General features: G+C 50.8%; 6 protein-coding genes across 6 annotated transcripts; 4 read left to right on the top strand and 2 right to left on the bottom strand.

Moving 5' to 3' along the window:
- Positions 1-967: 967 nt before the first annotated feature.
- Positions 968-2873, top strand: B0H64DRAFT_419165 (uncharacterized protein; the record flags this gene model as incomplete). Its single annotated transcript, XM_062805361.1, has 3 exons — positions 968-1189; positions 1257-2194; positions 2273-2873. The coding sequence occupies 3 exons, from the start codon at positions 968-970 to the stop codon at positions 2871-2873; spliced, it is 1761 nt and encodes a 586-aa protein (XP_062656931.1).
- B0H64DRAFT_404418 (uncharacterized protein) lies at positions 2773-3840 on the top strand. The gene has a single exon (XM_062804386.1). It carries the CDS (start codon positions 3256-3258, stop codon positions 3595-3597), a length of 342 nt encoding a protein of 113 aa, XP_062656932.1. The 5' UTR covers positions 2773-3255; the 3' UTR covers positions 3598-3840.
- Positions 3841-5721: 1881 nt separating this feature from the next.
- On the top strand, positions 5722-7793 carry B0H64DRAFT_376327 (uncharacterized protein; the record flags this gene model as incomplete). The annotated part of the gene is made up of 11 exons (XM_062802468.1): positions 5722-5832; positions 5961-5990; positions 6041-6116; positions 6177-6213; positions 6269-6291; positions 6340-6359; positions 6408-6444; positions 6495-6603; positions 6656-6675; positions 6793-7293; positions 7519-7793. The coding sequence occupies 11 exons, from the start codon at positions 5722-5724 to the stop codon at positions 7791-7793; spliced, it is 1239 nt and encodes a 412-aa protein (XP_062656933.1).
- A 974-nt stretch (positions 7794-8767) lies between these two features.
- On the bottom strand, positions 8768-10222 carry B0H64DRAFT_212617 (glycosyl hydrolase catalytic core-domain-containing protein). Its single transcript, XM_062799456.1, has one exon. The coding sequence runs from the start codon at positions 10121-10123 to the stop codon at positions 8864-8866; it is 1260 nt and encodes a 419-aa protein (XP_062656934.1). The 5' UTR covers positions 10124-10222; the 3' UTR covers positions 8768-8863.
- A 2291-nt stretch (positions 10223-12513) lies between these two features.
- Positions 12514-14120, bottom strand: B0H64DRAFT_444677 (uncharacterized protein; the record flags this gene model as incomplete). The annotated part of the gene is made up of 3 exons (XM_062806800.1): positions 12514-12741; positions 12817-13610; positions 13703-14120. 3 exons carry the CDS (start codon positions 14118-14120, stop codon positions 12514-12516), a joined length of 1440 nt encoding a protein of 479 aa, XP_062656935.1.
- A 1509-nt stretch (positions 14121-15629) lies between these two features.
- Positions 15630-16607, top strand: B0H64DRAFT_465661 (uncharacterized protein; the record flags this gene model as incomplete). The annotated part of the gene is made up of 1 exon (XM_062807673.1): positions 15630-16607. One exon carries the CDS (start codon positions 15630-15632, stop codon positions 16605-16607), a length of 978 nt encoding a protein of 325 aa, XP_062656936.1.
- Between the last annotated feature and the right edge of the window lie 6942 nt (positions 16608-23549).

The raw sequence follows: 23549 nt of genomic DNA on the forward strand, positions 1-23549 counted from the left end.
AATAAGATCACCTCCTCCGAGACGCTGGGATACCTACCCCGCATGCCTCTTATGATGCAATCCTCAGGGCTTGGGCACAGGGCTTACCCGTTCCATGCTTTAAGTACCCGCAAGCACTAAAACATATCCCAAACGCTCTGTCCACCGATCCACTACAACCCCATCCTTTGCCCAGCTGAGTGTACTAGTAGTGTAAGTTACTCCTCTGTGCATGCTCCATTTCCCCACACGTCTACTCCGTATGCGATCCGTCTGACAACGTCCATCCAGCTTGGTTGATGCCGACCTCCAAGGTGATAACCCAAGCTACCACCTTATTGTTACAGTGCGCCATCTCACATGAGGCGGCAGGGGGTGCATATGGATACGCTGTGGGATTTTGAGTGTGACCGATTTTAGTTGAGTCTGAGAGGGCTGTGTCATCCGGGATATCCGGCCAACGCGGATTCGGTTTCTCTTCAATACACAGTACGCAGCTCAGGTGAACGAACAGTACCCCGCCAACAGAATACCTACCTCCATACCACCACACTTCAACTCATACCTTTCCGCATTCCGCAACTTGGCCACGTTGACTAGACCTCTTCCGACTGGCTCGACCAAGCGCGTCTTTGTTCTGCCCGAGCATCCGAGGCCGTCAACCCACCCGGGGTTATCACCCGAGCCACCCCGCCTCTTAGCATACGCCTTACGCCGTCGATCAGGAATCGAAGAAACCAAGGACGAGCGCCACCAGGCAGCCCCAGCATGGAGACTTTCCCGGCTGGCCGACGTGCAATGTGAGATCTGGTCTACCAAACAACTCTTGTCCCAACCACCATTTCCGTCTTCTCCTCTGCCACACACCCACTTCCGCCGGCATCCCACCATCCCCGCCCCGACTTGAAATCGGCACACAAACCCACTCTCGCCATCCTGCCTCTACTTCCGCCCGCAGCGACGTCGACCGTCGCAGGTGTTGGGAAAGATGGCCTCGCTCGGGTGCTTGTTCCTCGTGTCCCTCCTCTCGGCCCCTTTCGGGGTCCGCGCCGAGGACGCGAGGATAGCACCGGCATCCGAGGTGACTGAGTTGGAGCTAAACTCACTCATGCACCTCGAGCTTACCGCCCCGGAGACGGAGGCCTTGCGACTCACTTACAGCGTTTACCCTCTCACGGAACCCGCGGGGCTGAACCGGAGTGACAGAAGCGTGAGGCTCGCCTTTTCTTTTCTTTTTTTCTTACAATAGAAAGTTGCTGTTGCTGATGCGCCGGCAGTCTATTTGGTTCCGCGGGAGTTTGGTCCCGGCCGAAGTTTTGGCTGATGCCCGGCTGATGAACGAGGAAACAATAGTGTTCTTCAGTTGCGACGGCGAGGATGCGACTGTAATGGTCAACCAAATCATGGGTGACCAGCCCCAGGCGATTTTGCTCTATAGCGTGGACGGAACCTCGTGCAGCCTCGAGGGCGACGATCTGGTCTACAACTCCATTTACACCATGGGCAACCCGAACGAGGCGCGGGACACCATGAATACCACCGTCCGAGCTGGTGGGGTCTTGCGCGCGACGATTACGGGTGCCGAGAATATGACGACTAGACCGGAGCCTGACAACCCGGGGCAACGCGGGAGCAACTCGGCGGTTGCTATGAGCATCCTTTACAGCATAACGGGCCTCATCACGCTACTCTTCTTGGTTATCATCGGGACGGGGGCGATCCGGGCGCACCGGTACCCCGAGCGATATGGCCCACTGTCAGGCGCCGGCGGGCGGCCATCGCAGAGTAGGGTAAAGGGGCTGGCTCGGGCCGTGCTGGAGACACTGCCGATTGTGAAATTTGGTGACCCTGGCCCGTCGAAGTCTCTCGAGCTCGAGTCTCAGCATTCAGCAACCGCACCGGATCCGACCATGGGAACAAGGTTATCGGCGATTCCGGAAGAGCCGCAGTCGCCGCAGGCCCGGCGGAGCGTCGCGCCAATGTCGGGCGCAATGCCTAAACCCGAGGTAGTGCCTGCACCAACAAGCAACGAAACCGATCAAAAAGACGGGAACAAACCCGCTGAGAGCCCGGAGGAGGGACATCTCGGCTGTTCCATCTGCACAGAAGACTTCACTCTAGGCGAGGACGTCCGGGTCCTGCCATGCAACCACAAGTTCCACCCACCCTGCATCGACCCCTGGCTGGTCAACATCTCCGGAACCTGCCCACTATGGTAAGCCCTCACCCACCCACCACCCACCACCCACACCACTCTCAACACCGCTAACATCCCCCCTCCCCCCATCCACAGCCGCCTCGACCTACACCCGCAAAGCCGCCGAGCCCGCAACTCCAGCCACAGCAGCTCCTCCCCGCCCAGCTCGCCCACCACAGCAACCGCAAACCAGAATGAGCACGACAACACCAACACCACCAACACCACCACCACCGCCAACACCAACACCACCACCACCATCACCACCACCACCACGCCGCAGCAACGCAGGCGCTCCTTCCGCTTCCTCGACCTGCACCGCCTGCGGCACGCGTCGTCGATCGAAGAGCGCATCGAGATCCTGCGGCGGCACCGCTCGCACCAGCAGCAGCAGCAGCAGCAGCAGCAGCAGCACCAGCAGCACCAGCAGCACCAGCAGCAACGCGAACCGAACACGGCCCCGGCCGACGGAACGGACCCGGCCGGCGTCGCGCCCCCCCGCGCGCCCAGTTGGCGTGTCTCGTTTAGTAGGGTGGGGGCTCCGAGGGATACGGGCGCGGCGGGGGAGGGTGGTGGTGGTGCGGGGGAGGGGACGACGGCAGAGGGGACGGGAGAGGGGACGGGAGAGAGGGCGGGAGAGAGGGCAGGAGAGGGAACGGCACCGGACACGGCGGCCGGTGAGAGAAGGGGTTCTTGAAAACTGACCTGCCAGCCACGCTTCCTCCATTCTTTCCCCATTTTGTTTTGACTTCTTTTTTTCTTTTTCACAGTTTGAGATACCCGTTACTTTTGCGAAACCTGACCCCGTTTCCGGTCGGCCAGATGGATGGAGAACACAGGTGTAATATGAATGGTTAATGCTGCTGGCTGGTATTATTTCGGGCTTTGGGGGTTTGCGTCATCTTGAGGGGTGGAGTAAGGATGGAAGGGATTACGGTTCGGGCGGTGACTGCAGGTTGTGAGGATAAGGTACCGTCTGGGCTAGACGCTGGCGTTTGGGAGGCTGGCTGATTGTTTTTTTTTTCTTGCTGTATGGTTTGGTTTGGTTTGGTTCGGTTGGATTTGGTTCGGTTCGGCTTATGGTTATTTGGGTACCGACCGACACAGCATTTACAGGGTGCAACTTTGCTTTTTGGAGCGGTTGGGTTTGGCTTGTAATCTTTATTTGTTTTTGTTCTTGTAAGGGGTTCAACACCAGAATGTGTATACACTATTGTAGGGGATATGATCTAGTGGTTGGTTGTTCACCCAGGAAAGGACAGTTGCGCTGGGAGGCATTTGTGGGAGGTTCGAGTTGTTATTGGCAAGAGAACAGGGAGAGACGTTCTTTACTATGGCGGGGATCACGTAAACACATATATAAATTGTTGAAGTTTGTATTGCGCACAGTTATGGATGTCCCCGCAGCTCCCGGGTGGTGACATGTCTCTCGTGTGGTTGATGGAAGCGTTGGGATTTGTGGGGTCGCACATTGTTCACCATACTCATTCTTAGCGTAGGACAGGTCGGGGAAAAAGCAGACAAGGTTGTGATACGTCCGTACTCGGTCCTCTATCCTGGCTTCCTGCTCTCAATCACGACCTTTGAGTGTTGCCGCAAGGTGGCTCGACAGGGTACTGGGGTGAAACTCTTGGTGAAACTGAAGGTGTGAGGTCCCGATTTACATTTAACCGCTGAGCATAAAATCCGCGTTAAGTTCTCAACGTGATGGGAGAACCCGGAGCTCGGTACCAGGCCGCAATCCGCGATGCATTGAGGCCCACCATGCCATCGCAGATCTCGCGCTGCGAACCGGGGCGTGATGCAAAATGCCAAGAGAACCCCGGACTGATCGCCGCCGGGGTTATTGCAAGGGCCCTGGGATGGACGCTAAGCCTGTTTGAATGAGACCGGACGGCTGGCTCTTGCCTCCTCATCCCGTCTCTCGCCGTTTGCACTGCAATTTTGGCACTGCCATGGCAGCTCATTCTTCACTCTTCCCAGACGCTCTTTCTGATTGTGTCAGGTCCTTCTTACCACCGGAGGGTTGAGGTTGAACCGCGCTCCTTTTTTTTTGTTTTCTTTTCCCCCTGCCGTCAGTCACAAAAAGCATTCGCGCATCAGTGCATTGCATCCATTGTCCTGTTAAGTTCAAGCTCGGCCACTCGGTGGCTTCCATGTTGCCAGCCTCTCACAGGCCGTGGGGGTTCCGGTTTCTCAAGACGAACGCATGATGCCTGCGTCGATTCGAACATGACGATGCTCGAGGATGCGTGGTTGGAGCGGGGTCGACTCGTCGCGAATCTGATTTATCAGATCTGTCAATGCAAGTGATGGTTTCCATCCCACAATCACAGTAGCGCCATCGAGAAGCAAGGCCTCCCTGTTGGTGCATCCTGATGTCTCGGGAAAGCAACGTTATCGAAGACGCGAGGGATAAAAAAAGAAATAATGTATGGATATTCCCCTCCAGATCAAGCCACACCGATGACTCGCAGTACGCTAGCTGGCTATCCGTACACCAGGCGTGTTACTTTCTATCTGCTGCCCGGTGTACTCGATATGTTTCTTTTTATTCTCTTTCACATCCTTCAGTTCCTCTAAGCCTTAACCACAAACAGGCCCTCGAGACAGCTCATACTCCCCCGCGTCTTCGCCAAAAAGTCCGCAAGGAACAATCCTCGAAATCGAAACAGTTTGGTTCGTATCACCCCATCCTGCAAGCCCTCATGCCTCCCCGTGAGCCAGGCGAGTGTTTGATCAAGGCGCCAAGCAGATGGGCGGGCTGACAAACGACAGCCTCCGGTAACTTGCAGCTGGGTGGCGTTGACTTACCTGCCCGGCGCCCTTCGTTTGGCTCAGGAATTCCCCATGTCTGGGACTCGGATAGCAAGATTGGACTCGGCCTGCCGCTTCCCGCCGGCTTCAGCTCAGCCAAACTGCACGTTTGCGCCTTTATCTGCCCCATACCATGTTGGCAAATTATCGGGCTCGTATGTCTGGCGTGGTGCGCGTGTGTTTTGGTCCGGGGCTCACCGCTCGGTGACGAAGGCGATGGGAAAAGCGATCTTGGGTTGGAAAAAATAGTCCTTTTCAACATCCATCCTACGATTCTACCGCGTGTCTATCTCCAAGAGTGCTTCAAGGCCGGTTGTAGATCACTTCCGGGCCCTCCATTGGCCACTCCCTCTCCCTCTTGGCCCCCTAGGGCTCCAAGCCCATGGCCCCAAATGTGTCTCCTCTCGCCCCACGACATGAGCCAACCCACGGAAGCAGCGAGCCACTCTCGGGCTTGGTGATCAGTGTTGCGCTATCGATGCTGTCAATTTCGGCTCTCTCCGGCTTCACGAGTATGATGGCAACCCGCTCTTGAAGTCGTCCGGATATGGGTTTGCTGACCGGGGACGGCGATGTCGTTTAGCCCAAAGATATCTCGCAATCAAGACCTGGAAACAACTCCCATTTGTACAATGGCGTGCGTCATCTAACCCTCTCGTTCCCATTATGCGTCCCATACTGATAGTGGAATTATTCAGTCGTCTTTGCCATCTACAACCGACTCCTTCATGTTTGTTTTTGCCACCGCCGTGCTTCAGTTTGGCTTTGGCGCCGGGTACTCGGGCGCAGCTTGCGAAACTGCCATTTTGCTCTGTCTAGTGTGCTATGTGACAACCAAGGTAAGTTTGTTCCTCCCCAGAGTTCGTCTGTAGGAAGGATACTGACAGTTTCCGCGCATAGATCGTCGGTACTCCGACTCGGGCTCCAGAAGTCAAGATTACCAGAAGCACAACTGACTCCCATATAGCTCATATACCTGTTCTTGGTAGAGAAAGCGGTAAGACCCACAGCATTCGCCGCCAGCACTATTCAGCTGACGCCGAGTAGTACATAATACGATCGAGCAACAAGAAGCCGAGGCTTAAGTCCAAACTTTACATCTTCAACTCGTTCGGCATGATTGGTAGGAGGAGCACAGAGGCCCCCTTTGCGCCGTTAGAATTCGCTAACCACCCACCACCAGGGGCATACTGCTTGGTGGTCGTGCCAAACTTTGTGTTGTAAGTCCACAGTCACGGTCTTTAGAATTGCCACAACTCTTACACCGATGTTCAGACGGTTCGCGCGAGTAGAGAATGGTGAGTGCATCATTGGCATGCAGAGACCGGCAATGATACCCCTTATAGTCTTTGACCTTCTCGTCAACGTAAGTCGCCTCGTTAAGCCCGGTATCTCTGTTTGCTAACTGTCCCAGGTCTACCTGACCATAATCTTTCTAAAACCGCTCTCGGGTTTGTTTCTGTTACCTACAGTCTCTGAATAACCCGCTAAAGTTTTGCAGGCCTCTACTCCTACAAGAACTTCGATCGGGCTCCTGGTAGCCGACGACTTAAAACCATGGCCACGAGGACTTTTATCGGCTGCATCTGCACCCTAACCAGCAGCATAGTGTACGCCACACCTCCACCCAAACCTTCTTACACGCAACTAACCCCCTAGCAGCAACCTCTCTGTCCTCGTAGGTTTGAATGGCGAGCCAGGTTGGGTGTGCCTGATGTGTTGCAATAGCGACAGTGCGTTTCCCTACCCCTTAAAGGCCCGTCGCTAACTAACGACTCCCCGCTTGTGCATTTATCCAGTCCTATTCAGCGCAGCCGTGATCCACTGGGTCACCTCCCGAGACAGCACCACCAGCCCACACCCCTCCGACGACACCCTACCCTCCTCCGGGACTCCCAACCCCAACAACCATAACGCTTGTGGCTGCGGGCTAGGGGGGCAAGACAACGAGCTAGGTGCCATCCCGCACCGCATAGCCCGACACATGCGTCTCTCGGACGAAGACGACGACAAGAGCCCAGCCGCTACCAAGTCCAAGACCACGCGCAGATCCCACCTCTCCCTGAGCACGGAAGCCGAGGCAATCATGGTCGACGACGCGGCCAAGATGTCCGGCACCCCCTCCTCCTCCTCGGGGGGTGATGACGACGGCGACGGGGACGGCGATGGAGACGGCAACACCTCACCCCGCACAACCACCAGCACAACCACAACCACTAGCAGCACGCTCCACGAGCGAGAGGGCACGCACAACACACCATTCAGCATCCTCACCCCCGAAGCAGCCGGAAGAAACAGAAGTGACACCACCCACCGCGCCTCCCTCCACCGCCCGCTCTCCACACCCACATCCCGACACGGCGGCACCCCTCCACCTCATAACCATCCTCACAACCACAACCATCCTCACAACCACAACCACCCTCGCAACCACAACCATCCCCACAACCACAACCACCCTCACCACCTCCACCCACACCGCCACCACCCTCCCACCCCAACCCCAACCCCAACCCCGATCCCAGCGCCAACACCCACCCTCCGCAACCGAGCTCCGTCGGAAGTGCGCGTGGACATCGACTACGGGACGACGACGACGACGACCACCACCACCACCACCGCCGCCGCCGCCACCGCGGCGCTTGGTCATCAGGATGATGAGGCAGAAGGATTGGGGCTGAGGCTGGGGAACGAGGTGGTTATTGGTTCTGGTTCTGGCTCTAGCTCTGGGGCCGGTTCTGGGGCCGGGGTGGGGGGAGGGATGGGGAGGCAGAGGGGGCGGGGGAGGGGGTGGCGGTAGGTGCTGCTCTCCTGTACTGTACTCTGCTCTGCTCTGACCTGCTCTGACCTGTTTTGATTCCTGGGGTAGGAGTTAATGGGTAATTAGTAATGGGTTCTGGGGGTGGATGGGTTGGGGGAGGGAGAGAAGGGGGGGTGCGGCTAGAGGAGTTCAGGTGGGTTAAAATTTGGATTAATAGGGGGTTTGGGAGGGAGGGTTAGATCGGTTTGGATAATACGATATGGGTTTTCGAAACGGTTTGGTTGGGGATCTGGAGAGGGTGTTGGCTTTGTTTATTAGGTATGGTTGGAAACTAGGTGTACGTAGGCAGAAAAGAAATATCAAGATGGGTTCAAGTCAAGTCATGGCATCAGTTCTCTTCACATGTGGGCGGCAAGTACTCACGTGTTGTCGCCTTCCCGGATGTGAAATTCCAGAAGTGGGAGACGTCCGCGATTCCTGAGACGTATGAGCGGTGAGGTCGGGCCATGATGGCCTCGCCGCCAACGGGTCGAGTATAGCTGACTCGAGTTCATGTCTTAAAAGCTGTCTCGCAAGCAAGTTTGCCATTCCTTTGTCTAGACACCGAGCCATGTCTACATGGTGGCATGTCCAAGAAATATGTGCTCGAGTGGCATTGCCACCACACGGACATCACGTCAAACACAAACAGATGCTGCGGGCTATTTTGATATCCGTTTCATAGCTCATGAATCTAACCCGATCCATCTAGATGATTGTGTGCCATGTCCATCCGTGTACCGGCTCGGTCGGTATTGCCTACGCCATCGCCAAATCACATGTACCTTGACCGTTGACCTTGAAAATCGTACAAAAAATGAAAACATCAAACCAAATCACTGCCTCGGTGGACAGGAAACGAGTGAAAAGAAGAAGTAAAAGTGGTCAAATATGTACAGGTGAAATGAAGCAAAGCTGTAGCAGAAAGCTGATGGCCAAAGATGTCCTCCTCTGCTAGTCTGCCCATGGGGATCTAGACAGAGGTTAAAAAGTCCTTCCAGGCGTAGCCATGAAACTGGGGTGTAGAATCGAAATGCTGTCATAGAAGCAAAAGGCGGCTGGGCGCCATCTTAAGCTCCGTAGGCAAAGGTGTTGCCGTAAACGCTGGGTGTATTGCCCTTGACCATGGTGCCATCCTGAACCATGAAGTACGAGTAGCGCTCAACAAAGGAGTACGTCGCGTTGGTCTCGATCTGGTCAATGACCGTCTCGAGTTGCGCGTTAATCTCGTCGTCGGAGCCATCAAAGGCGAACTCGGTGATCCAAACGGGCATGTTGAAGGCGGTATGCACGTCACGCAGATGAGTGAGGAATGTGTTGGTATCGACGCCGTAGATATGGATGTTGAGGAAATCCACAGCGCAATTGCCACCACAAGCATTGAAGAAACGCTGCAACCACTGGATACCATGGTCAGGCCCACCACCGTTGGTGATGGCCGGAGAACCAATGAGAGCCTTGCCCGAAAAGGGATTCATGAGCTCAATGTGCTTTTCGGCGGTAAGCTCCGGTGACATGTTGGCCTGGCTCTCGAGCTCAGGCTCGTTGAAGCTGAGCAGGCATCGGGATCCCGCATCGATCGCCTTTTGGGCATTTCCGGGCCACACTTGGGGAAAATCAAGCTTCAGGCCCCAGAGCATGGGGCAGAACTCGAGGTCTGTGTCCGAGTCGTCGTACTGGGCCCAGTTATAAGCCCAGGAGACCTTAGTTCCAGCGTTCAGAAGGGACTTCAGCAACTGGGGGTTGTTGTATACGAGGCCACGCTTGACGCCGGCACCGGTGTTTCCGTTATTGCCGTCGTTGCTACCAGTGTCATCGCCGCTGCCATCGTTTCCGTTGTTGTCCCCAACAATAGGAACGGGGATGGGGATAGGAACAGGGGCGGGAGGCGGGGCAGGTTGCGCAGTGGAAGAAGGCGCCGGTGGTGGGGGAGGCGGGGTGTTGACGACAACCACCTCGGAAGTGGTGCTCGGAGACGGGATAGCCTCGACGGCCGGTGGGGTGTTCTGCTCGGGAGCAACAATGGTAGATGTGACTTGAACAACGATGGTGGTTGGAACAACCGGAGACGGTACCGGATCGGAGGTCGTGGTGCTCTCGGTGCTGGACTGGGGCCTGGACTTGCGAGATTGGGTGTAAAAGACCTTGGGGCTGGTCTTGGTCTCGTCACCCTCGTAGACAGTGACGGTGACCCAGTCTGTGACGGTCACCCGCTCCGTGACAAGGGCCTTCTTCTGGTGCGCGTGGCGAAAGCCTTGACCACGGGGGATAGCAATGGCTTGGCCTAGAAAGGTGGCTGCCACCAGCGTGACAAGGGTCTTGGTATACATCTTGCTGATGTTAGGGGGGCGGTCAAGCCGTAGTTGGATGTTTGACTGATTTAGTCAAAATCGATGAGATTGGTAAGGTCTTGATCAATGAATGATGGCTCGATCGCTGTCGGGTCGTAGTTATTGGAAAGAAGTGCAAGAGTTCGAAAGGATGGCCAGCACGACAAAGCGAGGAAGGAACGGAAGGGTGTAAGTATCTCTAGATACGTGTCGGTTGCTCCAGGCCACAATGGGTAAATGAAGGTGAATTCGGGGGCCGAGGTGGCGTTACCGGTAGGTTTGTGTCGCTGTCTGTCAAAGACGCAGAAGGAATGATGCGAATTTGCAAGTCCGAGTGGGACAACTTGAATGACTGCAGCCGTGACCAGAAGGCGCCAAAGATTCGGTGGTTGTACGACGGCTGAAGCTCGCAGCCAGTCGAGGAGAAATGGAAAGAAAACAAACGGTTGCTAGAAAGGAAGGGAATGGAAGGCCCGGGAGCGTGGGTGAGAAAGGAAACCAGAATCAAACAGGCATCGTGAAGATGCGGGAAGGAGTGAGGTTTGGGACTTATAAGAAAGCGGGAGAGGCCGGGATGGTCAGATCGTGGAAGGAAGGAACCCAGGGAAAACGGCCAAGGCAGGGGGTGCTTGACGCGGGGTTCTGGACCGTGGTGGGACGAAAGTGCCTGCAGGATGGAGTGGAGAAACCGGGCACACTCCTGTCAGGAACAAATGAACTGGGTGCCTGGGCCGCAGTGACGGAACCGGACGGCACACCTTGTCACAAAAATACAAGCTTGGGGTAGTACACAAGGCACACGATTATTACAATATATTGCTATACTCGTCACCGTAAGCTCGTGGCAAAGGTTGGCAGGCTCGAGACAAGTCATCCGGACTCATTTCCGCCGTGCCTCTCTCCTTTTGCTCGGGGAAGGCCTGAGGTGTTTTGTTTCTCAAAAGAATGGATGGTACCCGGGCCACCAACAAGCAAAACCGCTCATCGTCCCAGCTTTTTCAGGGCTGACGGAGCACACAACTTGGTTCATCAGATGCAGTGAGATCAGACGATGCAGCTGTCAACCCAATCGCCCCACCCAACCCCTTCCATCGATTCGTTCCTCTCCTTGCACACAATCTGCAGTCAAAAGCATGACCTGCCAAGGGTCAAGGATTTCTCCTGTGAGCGATTTCGAAAATCGAAACAAATCCTCCGACACGGCGCTGCAACAGCTGGCGCTTGACCGACCCCTTCTTTGTGGGGCATTCAGACGACTCGGAACCAACTTGGTGGGCTCGCAATATCGGGCCCCACATTTACCCGCTTGTCAAGCATCCCGCCAATCGTGGGCAGCTCCGATCCCGAATGCAGGTACGGAGTCCTGCTGAGGGGCAAACTCAGGTTGGCACCTGCAGGAACGCGGCACTTTGCTTCTCTTGCCAGTGCTTTTCAAGCAAAATTTTGCGCACAAACGAAATCCGGATTTTCTGCCGGTTTGCCGTGTTTGCCTGCATCGGACAGCCCCCCTGGCGGCCCCGACCGGTTTCTCGGATTCGACGGGCGCTTCCCCGATCAGGCCAATGATCAGCTGCCATGTGCGCGCCCGCATCGTGAAACAGGGTTTCGGGGAAGCTAACCGTGACCTGCAGACACCCTGGTCAGACAGGAAACGTGCAGTGAGACAGCGCCAACGGTCCTGGCCAATTTCGACGAGAAACAGCACTTACACCCACAGAAGTTGCACATGCACACATGCTCGATGAAGGATGAGTGACGAACGATTGAGATAGGGATTTTTTGGTTCATAACCCGCTAACTCTCACATGCGCACATATGCACATTTAGACCTCCGGGTGGGTGATTGGTGCCAAATGTGACCATTTCCGGAGCTGGAGTGTGCTTGTGTTACCGTGACTTTTATACTAGGACCCGACTCGGGAGCTCGTGAAACGAGACTCGAAACCTGGACCCGGTACCGAATTCGTGTCGTTAACAAATCAAACGTGAAATGGAGGATGTTGAGGTTTGGATATTAAATCAATCACTACATGTACCTAATTAGCATGGTTCACAGACAGACACTTTGTTGATTAACGAGTCAATATAACAGTGAGCTACTACTGGCAGTACAGCAGGATCAAGGTCACATCTAACGAGTGTATGGGTACCTACCTAGGTAGGTAGGTAGATAAGCCCAAAACCCCAAACTCCTAATACCATTCAATTTCAATCTATCACGCTAGACGACACCGCCCCCCAGCCAGGGAACCAGCCCCAATCAGCAGACGAGTCACCGTACCGGACCACTGTGCCGGACCAGCGCTTGCCCTTCTATCCCCCCACCCCCTGCTGCGGGTATGGGAAGAAAACCTTGATGCTTGACCCAACCACCTCGGATCATGTCCGAATCAGCGCGAGTAGTCTCTGCTGGGCCCGCCGTACCTCACGTCGTCCATGGTATACTGCCGACTGTAGTTGACAGTCTGCGGAACATAGGCGCCGCCCTGGGTCTCGACAACAATGACATTTCGCGTGGTCGAGGGCGCGGTCCGCGTCGGGAGGGTGGTGGTAGTCCCCGACGCCACGGACCTCCCGTTGGAGGCGGCCGAAGAGGGCCGGGGAGCGGCGTTAGGGTTCTGTGAATAGGTAAGGACGGACCCCGGGTCAGTTGAAAGGGGAAAGCCGGAACGGGGATGGAGAGGTACACTTACGGTGGCCTGGCCGTAGAGGCGGTAGTTCTTCTCTCGCTCGTTGATCTCCACCTCATTGAACCTCCTCTCCATATCATCATAGGTGTAGTTCCTATGGCAATCCTGAAGCCAGGTCTTGAACGCCGCGCCTTGGCACGCTCCGGAGAGCCTCCTGTTTAGAGTATAGAATAACTCGTTGATCAGGCTCTCTGCCGTTGGGTAGCTGGGACCAACTACGTCGAAGTCGAACTCCAAGGAGGCGACATTCAAGGTGAGGGCCAGAAGCACGCGGCGGATGGCCGTCTTGGCCGAGGCGACTCCGGCCTGGCGGCGGAGCTCGACGGTGTTGATACTCTCATAGGGGTCGAAGCTGGTCGACCTGTACCTGGGATTCGCGTTGGGGTCGCCCTCTGCGACCGTCATCCTCTTGGCGAACTGGGCCTCCTTAGTCCCTGGCCGTCCCGCGTACTCGATCTTTCGCCACACGGGCAACCAGCCGGCCTGGGGCACCTTCATATACTCGTCCATCGCAAAACAGCGCCAGTTGGCGAGCGCATACCTGTTGTTTCTCCGCTCCGCCGGCAAGAGTTGTCTCAAGGCATCCTCCCAATAGAAGGCGCCCTTGGCGATCTGAATCAGTTGCTCGAGGTTGTACGCGGCCTTCTTGCCCAGGCCCTGCGAGACGTGCACGTGGCAGGCGCAGAAATCGTTGGTCCAGAGGTTGAAAGTATCCGTGATGGATTTGAAAACCAGCTCTATCGCGGCCTGCCAGTCGCTGCTCGAGGACAATGGAGGTGAGATGATCTCGATACCCCCTGCGCCGTCCGTTAGCCAGGTCTTCCCTCCCGGTGGCAACTACCTGCTAGTAACTACCCGATAGCAGTAGGGATCGTGAGGGCCCACTTACACCATTTGCGGGGGTCGGGGGGCAGCTCCAGCTTGTATTCTTTCAAGCTCGCGTCGGCCGTGCATGTCCAGCCGTGCTTCCGATCCAGGGTCTTATCAAGGATCTCCATGATGGCTTGGCCCACGTATTCGCGTTGCTTCTCCTTCTTGTCGCGGTGGTCGCGGTTGCCTTCGGCATTGGAGAGATCCCACTGCCATTTCTCCCAATGGGACGCCACCTTCTTCCCATTCCTGAGCTTTTCTTCGATGTTCTTTTTGACGCTATCCCTAACCTTGACGAAGATCTCGATCTCGATGCCAAACCATGGGTTCTTCACGGGGAGGGGCGCTGGGGCAGCAGAGCTAGGGGGGCGGCTGCGCATGGGATCCGCAGTACTCCTGGTACCCGAACCCGCACCGCGTTGGCCATTGGGGGGCATGTCGAAGGGATAACGGGCAAAAGAAGATCTGGAGTGCGGGCCACCGCGCGAGGAGGGACGGGGGAGAGGCAAATAGATAGGATGTCTCTGCTTGGGGAGTAGAACAGCCTACAACAACCAGTGTCGAGGCGAAAAGATGGGGTGAGGACGTAGGTACTGTATGAATATCTTGGCTACCTGTAACCTGGGGAGAGGAAACACGTCTTTATACGGGGAACTTGCGCGTTGCTAGCCCCGGGTTTCTCGAAACAGGATGGGAACATGGGAATCACAAATCCATGCGGCGGCACGAGGTCTCCCGAAGTGGCCGCCGTTATTCCTCAGACATGAGGCCATGCCTCGCTCTCGACGAGGAGGATCAGACCGTCTACTACTGCTTATGGTGGCGTAGTGGGATGGGCATGGCCAACCTTGGGATAGCCAATGTCCGGATCGCGGGTTAGGCTGACCATGAGCTCCTTCACTCCTTCATAGTTGAGGTCCCGGGGCTCTGGGACTCTAGGGGATCAAGACCGGAGACACTGGCCATAGTGTTGCTCATCTCCTCATCCCCCTTAAACATCGTACACCCGCCGCTGCCACTGGCCTCCGCCGGGCCCGGTTTGTCAGATTTGAATCCCAAAAGCCCACGACCCCGCTATTGTTACATAGTTACTTCCCTCGGACTATGTCAGACCGTAAGCCGATCCTCCACGAGTCTGCCAAGGGGCCTTCTCTCATACATGACCCTAACCCTGTCAACATTGGCACCATCCTCCCCAATTCTCTAAGACGATGGTTGGGTTAGGCAGATATGTAGGAAACAGACTTGAAACTCAGTCTGCAATCTTGTGCCTGTTCAGATACGGGCGGTCTTGCTGGGAGTCGCAGTACTGTACCAGCAGTCTGAAAAAGGGGGTATGACGAAGGGTTAGGGTTGCATATAGGATCCTCTCGCCAACCCCGGGCCCTTACACGGAGGCGCAGCTTGTTCATATCTCGTGAGGGAATGGCCTCATCTGCTTTCGTAAGCTCGACGTCTGGGGGTAAGAATCATGGTCACCGGATATGAGCAACATATCGTTCCTACCGATCCGTACACCAAGGGCAGGAGCCGGATCGTCGGATCCATGTCATGTTGGATTAAGCGGCCGCTTGTTTCACACCATGGTCTTGCTGTGCCGCCGTGGTTATGTGGGGAGTCTGATATCTCGACTACTACGGGGCTGTGGAATGGGCTGCAGGATTACCTCTACATGCCAACACCGCCTCCAGCCGGCTCCTTTCCACTAACCTGCTTCCTCGGTCACCGTGTCCCGGAGTATAAGAGGTTGAGGATCCTCCCAGTACCAAGTGCTCGGGGTCATTCAAGTTCTAAAGTCCGAGCTTTAACCATAGTCCGGATCTTAATTCCTCAACCACCGATCTACCACATCGGTGACCATAGATTTTGCGGCGAAAACTTTGCGTTTTCTTATCCGTTCAGTTCCCACTCTCCAACCCATACTCAACCAAGTTCCACAAACAACCATGTCTTCCGGAAATGGAAACCAGAGAGGCCCCGCGGGCGGCAGGGCAGCGCCCGCGGCCCCAACGGGTTCGGCACGCAGCACTGCTTCAACAAACACTCCGGCACGCACCGCCCCTCAAGGAAACACGCCGGCACGTACTGCCCCTCAAGGAAACACGCCGGCACGCACCACCGCTCAGACAAACACTCCGGCACGCACCACCGCTCAGACAAACACTCCGGCACGCACCACCGCTCAGACCAACACCCCGGCACGCACCAACCCTCAGGCAAACCCTTCCGCATCAAGCTCGGGGGGCACCGATAAACCGCTCAACATGTCCGGCCCCGACCCGGACGCGGCGGACGAGGCGATGAAGGACTCGCTAATGGAAACGAACTGGCTGAAGGAGCTGCCGGGCGCGGACAGGAAGTACAGCTATCTCATCGCCTTCGACCAGGCCACGATGAGCGCGAAGGCGCGGATCGAGCAGGTCATCGGCCCGACCATCAAGCTGGGCAAGGCGACGCGGCTGCCGGCCATCTGGGAGCCGTACACGGACGACGACACGCTCGGCACCGTCCAGCTCGGCGCCATCGACGGCAGCCACATGGAGGCCCTCGAGGCCAAGGGCCTCCACTTCAAGCGCATCCTGGTCCAGGTCGGCGCCCAAGAGCGCGTCGCCTCCATGCCCGAGGGCAGCAGCAGCAGCAGCAGCGCGCCCGCTCCCCAAAAGGCTGCCGCTACTACCACTACTACCGCCCCAAAGCCCACTACCACCGCCGGCGCGGCTCCCCAGAGACCGACGGGCACCAACGCTTCCACTACGGCTACCTCTACCACCACAAAGACTACTGCTGCAAAAGCCCCTGTAAAGACTACCACTGCTACTACAAGCGGCGGGCCGGCTAAAAGGACGACCACGACTACTACCGGAAGCGGTACGAAAACGACGAATACCAAGACAAACGGCGGGGGATCCGGGGCGCAGCGCTAGACAACCGGAAGCCGGGTGGATGGCGGTTCGGTGCGGGCAGTGGTTCGGGGGTTCCGGGCTTGGGCGGCGAAGCAAGCATGCTGTTTGTTACTTGGGTACTACACTTTTATACAGGTAGTATAGCCACTGCTTCTTGGTTTGGTACCTATACAGGTGGAGTTCTGGGTTGAATTTCTAGCCGAATAAAATTATCCAAGCCGGTTTTGGAATCAGTCGCTCTAGTTCGCAGAGTCCTGCATTTGTCCCTCCCCCTATAATCAGAATCAGACAGTTTGTATTTAAAGCGTCGAAGTGTAACTTGAAATTAGTGTACCTCATCCTCGTAGTCTGCTTCCCTGGGCGACATCAAAGGACATGGCTCGCAAGCTTGGTGATTTGGTGGGACGACATCATCGAATGATTGATTACCTAGGTAGGTACGAATACTCAGCAAAGATTACGCGATTCGAGGTTCGGATCCTGGTCCGCGAGCCGCAGCGGGACCCGGTGTTTCACAACCGCGACGTGCCGCGTATTATAGTGCTTACCGAGTACTTCAAGTAGGTACATACACCTTCTCCTTGAAAATTTTTTTCTTGGCACCCTCTGTTAGTACCCCCCATAGTAACAACCGCTAAAACCTTAACATCCCCCAATCTTTAGGGCAATCCGGCCTCGTTGCGAGAAGGCGACAATGGCCGGCAGTACTCCAATAACGCCGCTGAGGGCGTTACTGCAACCTGTATCGACTGCTATAGCCTTTACCCGGCCTGCAGACCCCCCTATAGTAACTAACCTGTAGTATAATAAGTGGAATAAGAGTGTAACGTTTATGAAAGTGCTACCGCTGAACCTAGTGAAGGCTACTACTTAAATAGACTTAACTATCTAAGCCTATATCGATAAGGCAGTTAACAATATATAGGCTTAACTTAACCGATTTAAACTTATTATATTAATATTAGCTTTAGGGTTAGATAATACCTTTAATATATTGGAGGGACTATACTAGATAGATATATATTAAAAAGTATATAAATATATTAATTAAATGTTTTATCTCTTTAATATATAGATCTTTACTAATATTAGTATAGTAGCTCTATACTAACTTAAAAGTATCTAGAAAGACTCTAATAAAATTTAGTTTATTAGAGAAAGATAGACTATATTAATACCGGCCTAATAGTATCCTTTAGTAATTAGTATACCCTTAATACTAGATTCTAAACTTATATAAGTAGCTTTCTAGGTTACTATAACCTTATATAGTAGTAGCCGATCCTGCTAGGCAGAGCCTATAGCTATATATAAGTCCTTTAAATAAACTAGAAATATAACCTCTCTTATAAAGCCTAAGAGAGAAGATCTAAAGGTCTTAATTATACTTAACAATAATAAGGGTAGGATATCTAAGGAACTACCTTATAATAAACTATTCCTTATCTATACTATAATCATATAGATACTAAAACTTATAACTAGATAGCTACCTAACTATATCTAGATCTATATAGGGTATACCCTTATTAAACCCTAGAGTTTAGATTACTAGTACTGTAGCTATCTGGGGGCTCTACAGTACTGTAATTGAATTCGTATAGCCTGTAGCTATATACTGGTATTTTGGTTATATCGGTACGATTACTGGGTAGCTAGTTATCTTAGTTTGAAGAAGGTTAGTTCTTCTTTTCACTAAGTGTTGGTTTCTCCCAAATCAAGCTACCCTGCACCTACCCTGCACCTGGGTTTCCCAAGCGAGCTACCCTACACCCGGTTGTTCCCAACTGGCCTACCCTATACCGCTTAGCATCCTAAGCGACCTACCCTATACTGTAGTTAGCTCCTAAGCGGCCTACTCTGTACCGCTTAGCCCTAACTGGCCTACCCTATACCGGTTTTTAAAGTAGTAGTGTAAGTAGGTCCGGACACTTCTGGGTATAGCTGTGAGTAGGTGAGCCTATTTTTAGTCAAACCTATATAAATAAGTTTTGCAGGATTTAGCTTTTTACTACTAAGACCGCTAGGCCGAATTCGGCACTGTACCCTGGTTGGTAGGTATATGAGAAGGAAGTAGTAAATCCAACTCTAGTGGTTAAGATAGTAAATATAGAGGTATTTCTAAAATAATAGTGGTTTATCTACTAAATTAACTACTATTATAGGGCCTTAGCCCTGTAATTACTGCTAGTAGCTAAGTAATAGTACTATATATTACTTCCTTAAAGTATATTATAAGCCCTGTTAGTATATATACTATAGGGCCTTACCTATCTAAATCTCAATAGGTTATGAGCCCGGAAAAGTACTATTTCCAGCTATAGGCTTATAAATTACCCTGTAATTTAGAGCCTTTAAACGCTATAAGCTTAGCCTGTTTCTACTGTTTATAGCTTGGAATCCCTGAATTCTTTGTTTCTCCAAGCTAGAAACTACTATAGGAACTTTAACCTATAGATAGACCTCCTAGTACAAGGTCGTCAACTATACTAGATAGCTGATAGTTAATATAGAGCTTCTAGGAGCCTATATTTTAACTTTTCTAATAAAGCCCGAAACATTGGTTTTCTCAAAGAGATAGAAAAATCTAGCTTAACTTCGAAAGCTAGGGGTTATTACACTCACTGAAGGTACTATATTTATAGGCCTTCCTAACAGTCTAATCAACTGTTTTAGTTCTACCGATTCTAGTAAGTAGGTAAAAAGTAGTACCTTAAGGTACTAACTACTGCTATAGCTAGTAGTTGTAGTTAAACTATGTAAAATAAGGACCTCTAAGAGCTGTACTAAGTAGAACTTAAGGCTCTAACAACCTACTGTAAGGTTATTGGTCTAGGTAACTAGACTACTACTATAAGAGCGAATAGTAGTTACACTATATTAAAGCTAGTAGTGTGTAAAAACTTACTATAGTTATAGTATAGAATATAACCCGGTATTTTATACCGTTGAAGTCCTAGATCTATATAGTAGTATAGGCCCTATAACTATAGCGAAGGTAGTAATAGGATAGTATTTACTAGCCTATAGTAACTAGTATAGCCGCTATAGCCTACGAGCCTATACAGAGGTACTATAGCATAGCCTAGGGGTGCTAGGAGCCCCTAAGCCCAAATAGAGGAGTTATAAACCCGATTAGAGGCCTAGGCTACCCAAATGGCACAACTACATACTACTATAGCTATATTAACAGATAGTTTACAATAGTTTACTATTTAACAATAACAACGGCCCCAGATACCTACTGAATAGCAGCTTACAGAAGCTATTGCTTCTAAAGTAGAAAATAGAGTAAAGGCCACTTTACAGGCCCAATAGGCCCGTAATACTAGCCAGGGCCCTCCGGAGCCACTAGTAGTACCACCTTATACAGTACTACTACTAAATATAGTATCTCTAAGCCCTACCCTATAACCTACTATACTGTAAGACAATTTAAACAGTAGGTTAGTAAAAGAACTGTTAAGAAAGGTATACGATTTCCCTAAAAATCTACGTCTTACAGGGCTAGATAACTTCGATATCTGGAAACAGAGCCTAAATATTATATTTAGGGCTATCGGTATACCTACCTTTCCTTCTAACCCAGAGGGATTTATAAGGGGTAACAACCAAACATTAGCTCTACTTCTAATACTATTACAGAATAGTATAGGCCCTAGGCTATAGGCTGCTATAGCCTAGTAAACAGACCCTATAGCGGCCTATAGGCTTCTAATACTACGGTATTTACACTCTATTAGAATTCAGTGGGACCAACTATATAGGAAGTTCTATAAGCTGGATTTTAGTAAATTTAGTAGTTCTTTAGCGGATTTCAACGCTGAATTTTCCAACTTAGCCAGTAGGCTAACTCTAAATGGGGTTGAAATTCAGCCTATAGACCAAGTAAACCACTATTTAAAGGCTATAGAAAAAGCCTTCCCACAGTAGGCTGAACGGCAACGCAGTCAAATGCAGGCCCTGAGGATAGTTGGCCAAGGTACTGAAAACCTGAATTTGAGCTTCTTAATAGCCAACCTCCTAGAAGAGCATAGAATTCCGGCCTCTACTACCAATAAGAGTATAGCTAATAGAGCCTATAGCGAAAATAAGGGTGCTAAAGGCCCCTATAAAGGCCCTAAAAAACAGGGGAAAAAGGGTCCCTAAAGCTAACAAAATACTAACGGTAGTAGTGGGAATAGTAGTTAAAACGGCTAAAAGAAGAAGAAGAAGAAAGGTCAGGGTTCAAATTCCAGTTCGAACCACAGTACCTAGCCCGATTCCTTTACCTATATTATAGGGGCATACAATATTACTATAGGGTACTATAGTAATAGTAGCGAAGATAGTAGTTCTAAATCCAATTTAGATATTGAAGAACTACGTTCTTTCTTTAATACTACCTACCAGACCTTAAAATCTTCTACTAAACCAACTAGTAGGAAATCTTCGAAGCCAGCCTATAAAGATCACTATAGCTACTAGGTTACCTCTAATGCTCTACTCTATAATACTAGTTCTACAGACTATATTATAAATAATAGGAAATAATTTACTAGTTTTACTAAAAATACTAGTTAAATACCACCTATTTATATAGGTAGTAGCCCTATAAAACCTAAAGGTATTAGAACTATAAAGTTTAAAGTACTAGTCTAGAAGAGTCCCCCGAAATACTTAGAGTTGGTCCTTAATAAGGCCCTCTATATACCCTCTATAGATATTAATCTATTTAGTGGGATCCGGCACTATAAGGCCGGAGGCTATTTGGACCGGGAAATGTTAAAAGGCCCTATAGGGTCTACTATTATAGCTCTAGACTTCCAGAGATCGGGCTTCTTCCTTTAAATAGAGGGTTACCTTCAGCTAAGGCTCTATCTTACTAGCTATATTAATAGAGTTAGTACAGGGTATAGCCTAGCCTAAACTACTAAAGATTTAGTAGTTAAACTACCTTCTAAAACCTAATCTTAGAAGGATAGTTATACTAGGTACGATAATAACGAACCTAGTAGTATAGAGCTAGATAGTAGGGGTACTATCGGCTCTTCAGGGCTATCGAGCCCTGAATCTTAGGGCATACCCCAGAGGAATAGGCCCTGTAATTCTGACAAAGGATCTATAGGCCTAGGTGCCCCTAGGAATATAGGGTTATAGGATCTATCCCAGGGCTCTATAGTGGAGGAATAGCCCTGTGTGCAAATAGAGCCCTGGGACAACAAATCTTAGGGCCCTCTAGAGGAGGACTTGCCCCGTATGTAGAGGGGGCCCCAGGATAGAAGTAGTGGAACTACTATAGTATCTGGTTCTCAGGCCTATAAAGATCTACTTATAGTAGCTAAATAGTGGCATGTTCGGCTAGGGCATCTTGGCCTACACCTACTAAAGAAAACCATTAAAAATACTAGTGGTATCCCTGATTTAGACCCTATAAGGGAGGTTGATTTTCGATGTATAGCCTGTTCTAAGGCTAAAGTAACTAGGAGGGTAGACTGGAAGTTAATTCCAGATCCCCCGGCTGTTTTAGATATAATAGAGGGGGATACAGTAAAAATCAAGCCAATTCCACATAATTGGCTTCCTATAGCTCTATTTCTAATAGATCGAAAATCGCGGTTCCGGTAGGTAATTTTAATACTAAACAAAGAGGGTACTACTGTTTTCAACGCAATTAAAGGCCTCTTTTATAGTCTAAAAAACAAATAGGGAAAATACCTATAAATTCCATTTCGATAGTAGTACTGAAATTAATACCTATTTACAGGCCTAGTTAACCTATAAGGGCATCGACTTTTCTACCTCTAGCCTCTATACCTACGAATAGAACGGTCTAATTAAACGATCTATTCGGGTAGTTTTAGATAGGCTTAGATTTATAGTAGTTCTATTATAGTTGCTACAATACCTCTAGTATTATATACTATCTAGTATAGTAGATCTCGTTAATTCTATAGCGGTAACTAATAAAGACCTTACACCCTACTAGGCCTTCTTCGATAAGTTAGAGCCTGGTATTACCTACATACCTAACTTAGGGTGGTATAAGGCTATAGGTTCTAGAATAGAACTATTTATACCAAATAAAAAGAGGCCTAAATCCCTAAAGCTATAGGCCTATACAGAGCCTAGTAGGCTTCTAGCAGCACTAGGAAATAAGACCTACCTAGTCTAGATACTTACTAGAAGAGCTATAGTAAAATCGCCGTTTATTAAAATAGTTAATGAAAATAATACTATTCTACAAATTACTATAGTACCCTCGGAGACCTCCTCTATAGATAGTTATAAAGAGAATAGTATAGTTTAAGAGAGGGATAATATAGTAGATATAGAGGAAAATCCTACCTCTAAATCTACTAGTAGGCCTTACAAACCTACTAATCTTATAGAGGATCTATTATCTACTACTATAGTATTATTACAGAATAGGGCCTCAGAGCCCCAGAATAGATGATAATATTATAAGGCTCAGTAAGGAGCCTTTTAAGTATAGCCGAGCCCGATCCTGGAGAAGCTCCCTAAGGATCAGTTCCAGTTACTCCTTAAACCTAACCTTAGGTCTAAATAAGAGTATTTAGCTAGGAATTAAATCTTTATTCGCCTGTAAATCGCCTTAGTTCCGCAGTCTGTATCTATATCAGTATCTTCTTTAGTAATTCTCTAAAGAGTTTAGTTTCTAGTTCTTTAGTTAGAGACCTCTAATAAGTTCTGATCCTTCTACTCTTACTAGATAAGATATTACCGATTTTCAGCTAAAGTAGTGATAAAGGGTTATTAAGAAGATTACCCTTTAAACTTTAATTATAGTTAAGAAGCTATTTAAATATACCTTTTTAAACTCTCTCTAATTAATAACCTCTTCCTCTACTATAGATAGAATTGCTCTTAGAATAAGTTTAGTAATGAATTTAAGTTTTAGAGTAATTATAATAACTTTAAATTTAAGAAAAGGAGCTATAAGGATAACTTAGATTACCTTTA

This window comes from Chaetomium fimeti, assembly GCF_033439085.1.
Source record: "Chaetomium fimeti strain CBS 168.71 chromosome Unknown B0H64scaffold_6, whole genome shotgun sequence".
Taxonomy (NCBI): Eukaryota; Fungi; Ascomycota; class Sordariomycetes; order Sordariales; family Chaetomiaceae; genus Chaetomium; species Chaetomium fimeti.